Consider the following 13,509-nt stretch of genomic DNA (forward strand, 5'->3'; position numbering starts at 1 on the left):
CTTATGCATTTTCCACCTTTGTGTTTAAAAAAAAATAGTTTTTGTGGATGACAATATTTTCTTGTAGAAGGTAGCTAAGTGAGCCTAGTCCATTTCATTCTTTTTCTCACGCACTCCCTAGATTCTAGGCTAGCTGTTGTCGTGCAGAACCTCCCGCTGGAGTGGACAACTAGAGAGACTGTATTGATTGCTCGTTCGATACTCCCGAGGGGACACATAGGCTCTAGGGACATTCCTGAGGGCACATATGCTCCCTATGAGTACATGAACATGATGATGCAACAACGAAGCGGAGAGGAGGAGGGATGTGGCAATGCTCATCTTTTCGGTGGCGGTATCACTGTAACTTCCTCTGCTTGGAAAGATTATATTTATAAAAAAACTACCACATTTTAGGTTTTGGCCCCACAGAACTATCACTTTCAAAACGACAACAAAAAACTAGCAGCCGAAGCTAATTTTTTGCGCATTTATGACATGCGGGGCCCACTTGGTAGGGATGACGTGGCGATAGAGTCAACTCCGTTTTTTGATTGTTATATTTGTCGTTATTACATGTAAAACCCCTGTGGGTGACGAAGACGAGGTGTTCGTTCAAATGCCTAAGAGAGAAAAAGAAGGAGGGGAAAAAAGGTGATGTCCACATGTGGGCCTCACCTTTAATAACCGTAAATATAACGGTTAAAATAAACGGAGTTGACTTTGTCGTCACGTCAGCCCTGACAAGTAGGTCCTACAACTCAAAGAGACACTAACATTCATGAATTTGCCCACATAGAGATTCTTGAATTTGTGCCGTGCCGGTTTTTTGGTGGTTTGGAACGTGTGATCAGTGGGGCGCTCGCACGAATGTTTGGCTTGGGTTGTGCTGACGTGTGCGGGCTCGTGATACTCTTGAGCATCCCAGACCGGGAAAATTGCTTCTGTTGTTGCAGCTCCGAGCCAGTCTACCCAAACCGGAAAACTTCCCCACGGCCAAAAAGCCGAAGAGCATCCGATTCCGGGCACGCACGGAAAACTTTGGATTCGCTGTGACGTCCACCGCATAGTACCCCCACGAACGAAAAAAAAAGCAGAGAGAGAGGAGAAAACCTAGATCTCCATCTCGCACGCGCGCGCGAGAGCAGAGCAGAGCAGAGCGTCCATGGGGTCGTCGTCGGGGGAGGAGGGGGAGGAGCAGTGGGTGCCGCCGAGCCGGCGCCCGGAGCTGGCGGACGTGGCGCCGCTGCCGCAGGCCGACGGGCCCTGCCCCGTCGTCTCCATCGCTTACCGCGGCGACTTCCGCGAGGTCATGGACTACTTCCGCGCCCTCTACGCCGCCGGCGAGCGCAGCCCCCGCGCCCTCCGCCTCACCGCCGACGCCATCCACCTCAACCCCGGCAACTACACTGTAAGGCTATTCACTGCCCCTGCCTGCTCTCGCCTTCCGTGGATGTTCAGTTGTTTGGGAATTGCTTCAGCTGCTTTGCTTAGGTCCCGATCCAGTGTAACTGTGACCCATGGCTTTTAGTAGAGGAGGCTTCAGATCAGTGCAAGGGCAGTAGGTAGTGGCGGATAGCTGAGTGTGACGTGGAGGCCGCTCCAGCAATGCCATCGTCATTGCGACCTTGTCTTAAGAGATAACGGTGGAGTCCCTGCTCTTGAAAGAGGGATCCGGCTTGCTGTTTAGCCCTTCGATTACTGTGGCCCCTGATTTAGTGTAGGTAAGACGGAGGAACCGTTGTGGACTGGAACCATGGAACTGTGCCGTGGAGTTTCAATTGTTCAGGAATTGCTTCAACTGTGTACGCTGAGGTCCTGATCCAGTATAGTTGTGACCCATGGCATTTAGTCAAACTTTTAAATAGCGCGCTAAGCTTCTTAGCATCGGCTCGGCTAAAGTGTGTGAAATGCTATAGCGCATAGCGCAGCTATAGCGTGCCATGCCCCATTTAGCGTTTCAGCTAAATTAATAAAAAAAATAGGACCCTGATAAGTGCCCCAAAGCAATTCTGCCCTGACGTTTTTTGATGGCAACTTTAGTTACAAGAGGATGGCAACTTTAGTTGTGGAGCATGGGTTTGTATTTTTTTCTCGAATGGCAACTTTAGTGTAAAAACGTCAGGGCGGTGTTACTTCGTGCCACACGTGTGGCACTTATCATTTGGGAAAAAATAAACATATAATCAGGCATGAAATTAATATATACTTGACAATTGACCGCACACTATAGCAGCAACCAGCAAATCAGTTAGCATCCAGCCAAATCAGTAGAAGAATATCATACACTACACTATAGCAGCAACCAGGAAGGCATAAATCATAATGCAAAGCAAAGAACAGCTACATACAAGTATATAACAAGTTAGCACCACATCACAAATTCAAAATGCAGGACATGGTTCATAAGTTTGGCATTACATAACAAAGCCATCAAGTCAACATCCAGCAAGTCATTACATAACAAATCAAAGCAAAGTTTGGCTTCCCGCCGAAGCAACAGAAGTTCAACCAACTAAGAACTAACTTGACAAGTCACACTTGCACACATAACATAAGTGATTTGGTTGGCATCCATGCAATTAATCTGAGTCAGCTAGGGCAGAGGGATACTCATCTTCTGATTCCGAAGAAGAATTGGAAGAGGCGGAAAGGATAGCTTCTTCATCGATGCTATTAAGGAGAGAATGGATGCTCTTCTTCCTCTTCTTTTTAGGGGGTGCAGTAGGCCCCATCTTCTTTTTTCTTTGTGCTTGTGATGTCGAAGCTCTCTCTTGTTGGGCTTGATCTTCATTGCCAACATGTTCATCAACATTGTCATTGGGAACAATCCCGGTGATGAACTCATTGTCTTCATCCTCGAGAACATCCATGATTGTCTTCTCTATTGGATCTCTACGCTTGTTCTCTTTCAGATGTTTCATCCTAGAGTTGAACTTGATAAAGACAAGATCACTCATCCTATCATGGAATAGCCTGCTGCGCTTCTTTTTATGAACCTGTGTAGGTGGAAGAAAATCAAGTATGGAACACATGGTATCAATGTGAGAAGAGAAATGAACTATATTTTGTAGTTGCAGTTCTTACTTCTTCAAATGCTGACCAGTTTCTCTCACAAGCTGAGGAGCTGTATGTCAACGTGAGAATTTTCATTGCAATCTTCTTCAACTTGAGTGCACATGTGCCATAATTCAACCACCATTTAGCTGTTTTAAGACATCAATAGATTATTAGTTAGAGAAGTATAAGAAGGAGAACAAAGAAAGTGATATTAAATAACATCACAAGATTTCAGCAACAACGCTTTACATGGATCAAAGGTTTTCCTTCTTCTCTGCCGTACGGCAATGTCCATTCCAAAGGAATCCTCCTCTTGGTATTTGTCGAGTTCATCAATAGTCTCTTCTTGAGTTTTTTGATCTTGAACCAACTTTGTAATGCAATGGATCACGACTGCTCTAAATGATCCATCGTTCTCGATTGCAGTTTTGTTTGGATAATGTAGAATCAGGGGAGAGAGGGGTGGCGGCTGGGATAGAAAGATGGCCTGGTATTGTATTCTATTGGAGTTAGGGTTTCCTGTACAAGGGGGCAGCACATATATAGGCTGCAGGGTTACATGGGCCACATGGGACACATGGGCCACATGGGCCATAAGCGCGCGCACACACACACACACTGAAATACAGATAAGACACAGCCCAACACTCCCCCTCAAGAGGGATGATAGATATCTATCATGCCCATCTTGTCACAAGCAAGATTGCTCTCCCTGGTTCCCAAACCTTTTGTCAGACAATCGGCGACTTGTTGTCCAGAGCTCACATGAGTTATCTTGATGATTCCTGCATCCAGTTTCTCTTTGATAAAGAATCTGTCTATCTCCACATGTTTTGTTCTGTCATGTTGCACTGGATTATTAGCAATGCTGATTGCAGATTTGTTGTCACACCACACATTCAGAGGATCTTGTCTGAGCACTTTCAGCTCAAGCAGAAGGCCTCTTACCCATAACATCTCACTCAGCCCTTGAGACATTGCCCTATACTCAGCTTCTGCAGTTGATTTTGACACCACCGGTTGTTTTTTGCTTCTCCATGATACCAAATTTCCACCAACAAACACACAATAGCCAGAGGTTGATCGTCTATCATCAAGACAGCTAGCCCAATCAGCATCGCTATAACCGTCAACATTCAAATGGCCATTACTCTTGAACCAGAGTCCCATACCAGGGCTGCCCTTTAGATTCCTCATGATTCTATAGACTGCATCAAGGTGTCCACTTCTGGGGTCATGCATATATCTACTTACTACACTTACTGCATATGTAATATCTGGTCTAGTGTGACACAAGTACAGAAGTTTGCCAACCAATTGTTGATATTTTGCTTTGTTAACTTGTTCACCCATCTGTGCTGTCAATTTGTGATTTTGTTCAATGGGAGTTGGGGCTGCTCTACATCCAAGCATTCCCATATCACTTAGGAGCTCTAAGGTATACTTCCGCTGAGACAGGGCTATTCCCCTCTTTGATCTTGCAACTTCGATACCCAGGAAATATTTTAGCTGACCAAGATCCTTAACTTCAAATGCTTTGCCTAGGCATTTCTTTAGTCTTCCAATCTCCTCTTCATTGTCTCCCGTTATTATGATGTCATCCACATATACTGCAAGAATAGTAATCTGTTGCTTGGAATGTTTATAGAAAACAGTGTGATCTCCATTGCATTGTTTATACTCCATACTGCAAACTGCTTGCCTGAACCGGTCAAACCAAGCCCTTGGCGATTGCTTCAAACCATAGAGAGATTTTCTCAATCTACAAACCTTCCCAACAGTCCCAGGTGTAGAAAGTCCAGGAGGAATTTCCATGTAGACTTCCTCTTGTAGACCTCCATGTAAAAAGGCATTTTTTACATCAAGTTGGTGTAGTGGCCATCCAAAGTTAGCTGCACATGAGATTAGAATCCTCACTGTATTCATCTTTGCAACTGGGGCGAATGTTTCGTCATAATCAATACCATACGTTTGGCTGTACCCTCTGGCTACCAGTCTTGCCTTGTAACGCTCAACCTTACCCTCAGGATTCTGCTTCACTGTGAAGATCCACTTACAACTGACTGCCTTCTTCCCATATGGAAGATTCGCTAGCTCCCATGTTTTGTTCTTTCTCAGGGCCTCCAACTCTTCCCTCATGGCTTCACACCACTTTGGATCTTGTCTTGCTTCTTTCCAGTCTTTAGGAACAATCACGGCTTGAAGTGATGCGACAAATGCTCTAAATGAAGGTGATAGGGCTTCATAGGTGACATAATTACTGATGTCATGCTCAAGATTGCCCTTGCTCAAAGTTTTCCTTGCTACTTCCTTCTTGAGAGCAATTGGCAGGTTAGGTGATGCTTCTTCAGTACTTGAATTTTCATATGATCCACTTCAGATGAGCTTCCTGTCGCTTGAGTTTCTTCTGACTGCTCCCCCTGTTCCATAGTTTCTTTTGACTGCTCCTCATGCACTTGTTCCTCCACAACTCTCTTCCTTCTTGTATACACCTGAGGATTCCTTTCCTCATTTGGTCTCTGCCACCTCTGCTGTTCAGCCCCATCAACTACAACTGGAATGAAGGATCCCACTATTTTCGGGGTTGGTATTGGCTGCTCCTTGTCGCCATTGGTGCTGCACTCACCACTCAAGTTGCACTCCCCCTCTTGACCACCCTGCATAGATTGTGAGTGGTCAAGTTCTTCGAATAAAGTGCTGAGATCTGTCTTCTCACCATAGAAAGGCTCAGATTCTCGAAAGGTGACATCCATACTTACAAATGTGCGCCTTTCAGCAGGACTCCAACACTTATAGCCTCGCTGCCCTGTAGGATATTCAACAAATATGCATTTTACAGCTCGTGGATCCAGCTTTCCCACTGCTGGTCTGTGATCTCTAACGAAGCAGGTGCACCCAAATAACTTCGGAGGAACTGAGAATTTGTTCTCCCCAAATAGCATCTCACATGGGGACTTCATACCAAGCATTTTTGAAGGCATCCGGTTGATCAGGAACGTTGCAGTCATGACAGCTTCACTCCACAAGAATTTTGGCACATTCATGGTGAACATAAGTGATCGAGCCACTTCTAAAATGTGTCGGTTTTCCTTTCTGCAACACCATTCTGAGCAGGGGTATCTGGACATGATGTTTGGTGCATTATGCCTTGTGCTGACAGGAAACCTCCAAATTGCTTGTTTACATATTCAGTTCCATTGTCAGATCTGATCACCTGCACCTGCACATTGAATTGGTTCCGCACATAGGCATAAAACTCCTGAAAACATTGGAATACCTCATCTTTATGTCGCATGAGGTACACCCAAGTCATGCGAGTGTGGCAGTCTATAAGTGTCACAAAATATTTCATTCCACTAACAGAAACAACAGGACATGTCCACACATCAGAGTGAATCAGCATAAACGGGGATATACTCCTTAGCCCCTTACTCAAATATGAGATTCTTGCGTGCTTTGCATATTCACATGCATCACACACAAGCTTACTCTTGTCTACTCCACGCATTACATCAGGAAACATCTTACTCATCTTATCAAAAGCCATATGCCCCATGCGACAGTGATGGATCATCGCCATTGTCTCACTTACTCCAACTAGTACAGCCAAAATAGGACTAGCACCAGACCTAGACACATCACGATCCATATACCACAATCCACTACGCCTGGTTCCTGTCCCAAGTTTCCTTCCAGTCATCCTCTCCTGAATCAAACATATTTTCTTATCAAGAGTTATTCGGCAATCTATCTGATCAATCAAAGCACTTAGAGAAAGCAAGTTCACAGGAAAAGCTGGAACATGTAATACATCAGATAATTTAATAGTGGGTGTACATTGAACTGATCCAACTCCTTTAATCGGTTGTGAGGTGCCATCAGCAGTTTGTATTGTTTCACAATGTGTAATTGGGTACTGAGTATATGATTCAAACTCAGTTGAGGTACCCGCAACATGCTTGGATGCTCCAGAATCTAATATCCAATCTGGAAGGAAATCATGTGTGGATATAGATGCATTTGCAAAGTTACCTTCCCCTGTGTAGACAAAGTGGGCAAAGTTCCCGAAGGTGTTGTCCTCCTGGCTTCTACTCTTCGACTCCCCTTGAGAGGTTGTTGACGTCCCTTCTTCTTGCGTTGCCAAGTTAGCCAAGTTTGCTTTGAAGCCACTGGAATAATTCGAACCCCTCGAGTTACCTCTGCCTCTAACTCCCCGGTATCCACCTCGGCTGTAACCTCTTCCCCTACCACGTATTTCTCTGCGTTGTGCTGTGCAATTGATGCTTATGTGACCTTTCTCTCCACAGTTGAAGCACTCTCTTGTCTCCTTCCATTCAGACACAGTAAATGCTGAGCGAGATGCATTCGCTTCTCCAGTCCTGGTCAACTTCAACCTGACCTCCTCCTGTGCCATTGCTGCAACTGCCTCCTCAAGCGAGGGGAGCTTTGGCTGATGAAACAACCCAGCACGCCTTCCTTCAAATTCTGAGCTAAGTCCCTTCAAGAATTTCATCACTCTCCTACGCTCTACCCACTTCTTAGTAGCAACTATACATTCTGAATGTGGTAACTCCAGTGGATCATAGTGGTCTAAGTCAGCCCACAAATGCTGCAATTCTGCTACATACTCCATCACCGACTTATCCCCTTGTTTTAGCTCATTTACTCTATCCTCAATCTGCGCCATAAGCATTATGTTCCCTTTCCCGGAGTACAATGTTTCCAGGGTTTTCCATACCTCTGCTGCATGGGGAAGAGTCTCCACGGCTACTGCAATGGATGGGGTCAAGGAGTTCAGCAGCCATGCCACCACCAGAGAGTCAATGACACTCCACTTCTTCCACTCTTCACTTGCCCTGTTCGCCGGTTCATCTACTTCCCCTCTGACATAGCCTTCCAGCCCCTTTGTCCTCAATATTAGCAATGCCCTTCTGGACCAGCTTAGGTAGTTTGTGACCCCTTCCATCTTGATTTCATTTGGCATCAGTTCTATTTTCTGTATCACCTCAGGCTGAGGAACAAGCGCACCTGGGGAAGCCACACCCTCTGCCTTGACAGTGATGAGCTCAGCTAGCTTCTCCAACACCTTTACCAACCCCTGGTTGTCCCCCATCTTTCCAATCTTGAATCACACCACTAGCAACCTCCAGCAACCACTGCTCCCCACTTTCACCTCTCTACTACCTCCTCCCCTCAGATTTGGGATTCCACCTCTCCTTCTTCCACACAAGCCTTCTCCTCTCAGACAATCGCCAGCAAGCACAACCAGCCAACCACCATCACCACTGCTGGGATTGGGAACCCAAGCTCTGACACCATGTAGAATCAGGGGAGAGAGGGGTGGCGGCTGGGATAGAAAGATGGCCTGGTATTGTATTCTATTGGAGTTAGGGTTTCCTGTACAAGGGGGCAGCACATATATAGGCTGCAGGGTTACATGGGCCACATGGGACACATGGGCCACATGGGCCATAAGCGCGCACACACACACACACACACACACTGAAATACAGATAAGACACAGCCCAACAGATAATAATAGAAGGGGTTCAGAAAGTATCCAGCCAAATGTAGCGGCTACTTGAGTTTGCTATCCCATCTCTTGTCAATGATATCAATAACGCATTTGAAGCGACTCTCATCATTATCAAACAGCACTGAAATTTCTTTTTTTGCATCCAACATACAACCATGGAGGAATCCCATAGCTGGCACATCGCTATCCATTCTTCTCAGCACATTGGCCATTGGCTCAAAGTAGTTGACAGCAATGTTAACCACTTTGTGAGTTATCTTCCCCTTGTCCTTCTCTAAGTAACCCATTTCATGTAGCTCATCTGATCTGAATAGTTTAAGCATTTCCCTCTTGTTGTCTTGCAAGCTTTTGAGATTGAGATAAGCCGTGGCAAATCTAGTAATGCCTGAGCGCACCAAGTCTTTCCCAAGTGTTTTCTCATCAAAGCTAACACCCTTGTGTGAGCATATAAGAACACAGTTACTTGCCTTGCTTGGGCAATTATTTTGTCAACCGATCCAAGCTTCCCTGTAACCTCCAACATGAGATCAATAGAATGAGCTATTCCAAAAAATGGAAGGTCTCTTTGCTTTCATTAGACTTGCTGCTGCTACATTGACACTAGCATTGTCGGTCACCACTTGAATAACCTTTTCTGCCCCTATATCTTCAATGCAATCATCAACAAGGTCAAAAATATATTTGCCATTTTTTTTTACAGATGAGCAATCAACTGAATTCAAAAACAAGGGTCCTTGAACACTATGAACAACAAGGTTAATTACTCCCCTGCCTTTCCTATCTGTCCATGCATCTGTCATTACAGTACGCCCCGTGTGCTCCCATGCTTGCTTATGGTATTTGAATAAATCCAACATCTTCTTCCTTTTCTGCAAGAACGGTCCACTCATCTCATATGCACTAGGCCCATCCAAGTCATTGCCGAAATCTCCGATGGCCTCAAGCATAAGCAGAAAGCTAGGAAGTGTGGCAGTGTTATATGGGATGCTAGCTTCATAGAAAATTCGTCATATATACTCACAAGCTCTATTCCTCCTCTCTTCTCTTTTCTGAGTGGACACCTTTGATTAAACCTTTTGGGTTTCACAATTACTTTTTTGATTCCTGTTAACACTTTCTTCGATACTAGGCTTGCAGAATTTGTCCATAGGGCCACCCCTTGAGCTGCTTGTGTTTGGTTTTGACCTCAACACCACAACCTGATTGCCATCATTTTCATCCATTTGGTTTTCTCCATCTGAGTGATCTAAGTCAACACTAGTTCTGACCGCCTCCAATCCCTCGATCTTAAGCTCAGCACTCTTTAGGAGCAAAGCTACCATCTCCAGCCTGACATCATTAGGAACCTTCGGGCATCCTGTGACACCACAATTCTTGATGGTTGGAAGGTGAAACTTTATCCTTGTAACACCAGATGTGCATATCTTGTCACAATAATTGCACTTCAGCCAATGCTTCTTGTTCACATCTACAAGAGCGCAATACTTCCACGCAGGATCATCTGAGTCTACACCTTGAGCGGGTGGAGGTGCTGTTACGGAAGCAGCGCTTGAGCCACCCACACCTATACAAAAATAAATAAATTAGATACTGACAGGAAATAAAATTAGTTACGGAAGCAACACTTAACCACTAGTTGCTCACTTACAATACACCACTCCATGACAGTAGTACAATTCATCAATCTGCGTGTCAATTATGAAGTGAAGAATTTAAGACAGAGCTTTGAGCAAATAAACTAGCCTTGCTACAATGGTCTACCCTTGCTCACATCAATCTGGTGTGTGTGTGTGTGTAGTGCCTTGCAAAACGATAAACTAGGCTTACGATACACTGCCTTCTAAAAAATGACACATGGCTGCACTAATGTTCAATGACCTGAAACAAACCATGGTAACTACTATGCATTAAGACATGTGCTGCATCAAGAAGTTTGATTTACTAGATGTCAATAAATCTTAGGCTGACTGAAAGGAGATGGTGTAACAGCGCCTAGTGGTGCACTACAAATTTGCAATCCATACATCAACCCATACTGCCAAAGCTTACCATCTGTTTGCGAGATCATGGTGGTAGTAGAGGCCGGATCTGGATGATGATTGATGAAGTAGTGGAGTTGATGCAGCAGGGCCGTGGGAGAGTCCGGCGGCGCCCTGGGCAAGGCCGGCGATCTGAGTCGAGTCCGGCGGCGATCTAAGGAAGAGGAGCCCGGCGACTTGGGGGAGGGGATGCAGACGACCTGGGGAAGGGAGGCCGGGAGAAGGGGAAGCCGGGAGCTGCTCAGGGCGCCGTCGGCGTCCGCAGCCGGTGGCCATCGCCCATCGCCAGTGGCGCCGCCATTCGCTTCAAAGAACGGGGGGAATGAGGTAGGGTTCGATTCGATCCACGGGAGGAGGGGGTTATCGGGAACGACTTTGGGGCTTTAGCCCACTTGGCTCTTTCAATTTTGGGCTAAATTTTTTGGATCGAAGCGGGATGGTAATGCTATTTCTATGCAGAAATTTAGCGCTAAATAACTCTTAGCGACACTATTAGCGCGCGAAGGCACTCTAGCAGCGTACCATAGCGCAGCCCCTTTCCTGGCCACTACAGCGCCGATATTGCGTGCTATCTCGCGCTATTTAGAACTTTGCTTTTAGTAGACGAGGCTTCAAATTAGTGTAACAGGCAGTAGGTAGGTGGATGGCTGAGTGTGACGTTTAGTAGACGAGGCTTCGAATTAGTGTAACATGCAGTAGGTAGGTGCGGCGTTGTTTAGAGGTAAGAGTGGAGTCTCTACTCTAGAAAGAGGGTTCCGGCTCGCTGTTTAGCCCATTCGATTTCTGTGGTTTCCAGTTTAGTGTAGGAAGACAGAGCAATGTGGCTGGAGTTTGATTTTTCTGTCGGTATAGTTTGCCGTTGTTTTGTAGCCAGCGTGGTGCATTTTCTTTGGATCCACATCCATCCTTTTAGTGGCTATTCTTGTTAACTTGGTGGGTGCTTTTCTGCTTGATAGGTATGGCATTTCAGGCGCGTTGTTCTAGAGGCACTGGATGCTGATTTATTGCTAGAAATGCATTTTGTGGACCAAATTGCTGAATCTAATCCAAAAAATTACCAAGTCTGGTGAGTCCCATGCAATAAGCTTAATATTACATCAAGCGTTTGACAAGAAACTAATCTCCTATTTGGTGGCTGTGGAGTTCTGCATGAGTTACCACTTGCTTATATTTTTATCCTTTCATAATTCAAACTCACTCTTTTCTTCCTCTGTGGTGAAATTCCAACTAACCCTCCAGGGATATTTTCCCCTCAGGCATCACAAGAGATGGCTTGCTGAGAAAATAGGACCAGATGCTGCAAATAGTGAACATGACTTCACAAGGAAGATACTTGCTATGGATGCTAAAAACTACCATGCTTGGTCCCATAGGCAGGTATGCATTACCTCCTTCTGATGTTCAGTACAAGTTGGATGTTTGTATCCTTTAAGCTTGTTACTTCTCGCTTGGCTGCTGTACTAAGCAATTGTAGTACCAAGAGAATATTGGTTATAATAATCTAAGTGATTTGCTATAATTGTTGCAGTGGGTTCTTCAAGCATTGGGTGGATGGGAGAGTGAACTGCAGTACTGCAACCAGCTTCTTGAGGAAGATGTCTTCAATAACTCAGCTTGGAATCAGGTCATTTGCTTGTCCTTCTTTGGATGCTTTCTTGTGTGTTTATGATATGTCATTTCACTTCAGATTCTTCACCATGGGTAGAGTTTCATGGATCATCGTGCCTTAATTTCATCAAAACAGCCTTGCAATCTCCATTCTTGTTCTTGATTTATTAACTTTTTGTTGATTTTGGTTTTACCTGGTAACCAACTTCTTCCTTGCGAGTGCCTTTTTCTACTGACGAGGAATTAAGGCCAAATATTCAGAATTATACTGAAGTATGTTTTTTGTTGTTGTTGCAATAGAGATACCTTGTGGTAACACGATCACCAATTCTTGGGGGCCTTGCGGCAATGTGCGACTCAGAAGTAGATTACACTGTTGAGGCCATTATGGTGAACCCTCAGAATGAAAGCCCCTGGAGATACCTCAGAGGTTTATATAAGGATGATAACAATTTGCTGGTGGCTGATAATCGCATTTCTGATGCTTGCCTCAAGGTCCTGAATAAGGATTGGCAATGCGTATTTGCTTTGAGCTTCCTGCTTGATCTTCTTCGCATGGGTTTGCAGCCTTCGGATGAACTTAAAGGAACCATCGAAGCAATGGAGAACTCTGATCCTGAAACGGGACATGCTGATATTGCAGTAGCTGTCTGCTCAATCCTGCAGAAATGTGATCCCCTGCGGATAAACTACTGGTCATGGTACCAGACCACTCTTTCTTCTTAGACATCTGAAAATTCAGCTGAAGATAGTTTTAGCAGCATGATGTAAACTCAATCGAAGGGGTTGACGCACTGTATGAAAAACCTTTCCTGTGATCTTGGCGCGGAGCAAAATTTGTATTGATTTTACTGGGAAAAAATCAATCAATGACAGCATGCCCAACAATGTCTTGTGTGAATATGTTCCTGCCTGATATTAAAATGTTAGCAGAATGAGAATAACCAATCGAACTCCAATGAGCAGATTGTTACAGTAACGGCCACTGGTGGTGTGAAAATCTTGAAATCTGCTTCAGTCACTTTGCCTTGTTTACAGTTGAGTCTGTTGTTGTGATCTGTACCTAATGCACGTACACAATCATCAACTTATTAGTTTTTGTACCAATGTGTGCTCGATGAAATCATCATGTATTCCCTCCTTCCAAAATACGAGTCATATATATTAGTTTTGTCTTAATTTGAACTTACATCAACACCTACAATACCCAATCAGTATCAGTAGATGCACCTGTTTTTGTAGTGTATTTATTTGGTATTGTAAGTGCTGGTATTTCTCTTTTTTTCT

General features: G+C 44.8%; 1 protein-coding gene across 1 annotated transcript; it reads left to right on the forward strand.

The window, feature by feature from the left end:
* The first annotated feature begins 1,008 nt into the window (after nucleotides 1–1,008).
* Nucleotides 1,009–13,123, forward strand: LOC123104391 (protein farnesyltransferase/geranylgeranyltransferase type-1 subunit alpha). Its single transcript, XM_044526226.1, has 5 exons — nucleotides 1,009–1,390; nucleotides 11,571–11,680; nucleotides 11,871–11,991; nucleotides 12,143–12,238; nucleotides 12,523–13,123. Exons 1-5 carry the CDS (start codon nucleotides 1,145–1,147, stop codon nucleotides 12,946–12,948), a joined length of 999 nt encoding a protein of 332 aa, XP_044382161.1. The 5' UTR covers nucleotides 1,009–1,144; the 3' UTR covers nucleotides 12,949–13,123.
* Nucleotides 13,124–13,509: the final 386 nt, after the last annotated feature.

The sequence above is a fragment of the Triticum aestivum genome, chromosome 5A, assembly GCF_018294505.1.
Source record: "Triticum aestivum cultivar Chinese Spring chromosome 5A, IWGSC CS RefSeq v2.1, whole genome shotgun sequence".
Classification (NCBI taxonomy): domain Eukaryota; kingdom Viridiplantae; phylum Streptophyta; class Magnoliopsida; order Poales; family Poaceae; genus Triticum; species Triticum aestivum.

Excerpts from the sequence above, each read along its gene's own strand:
- LOC123104391 (XM_044526226.1), top strand. The coding sequence starts at position 1,145 with ATGGGGTCGTCGTCGGGGGAGGAGGGGGAGGAGCAGTGGGTGCCGCCG. Across the intron at positions 11,681-11,870 it reads CCAAAAAATTACCAAGTCTG|GCATCACAAGAGATGGCTTG; the intron begins GTGAGTCCCATG and ends TTTTCCCCTCAG. Across the intron at positions 11,992-12,142 it reads ATGCTTGGTCCCATAGGCAG|TGGGTTCTTCAAGCATTGGG; the intron begins GTATGCATTACC and ends TAATTGTTGCAG.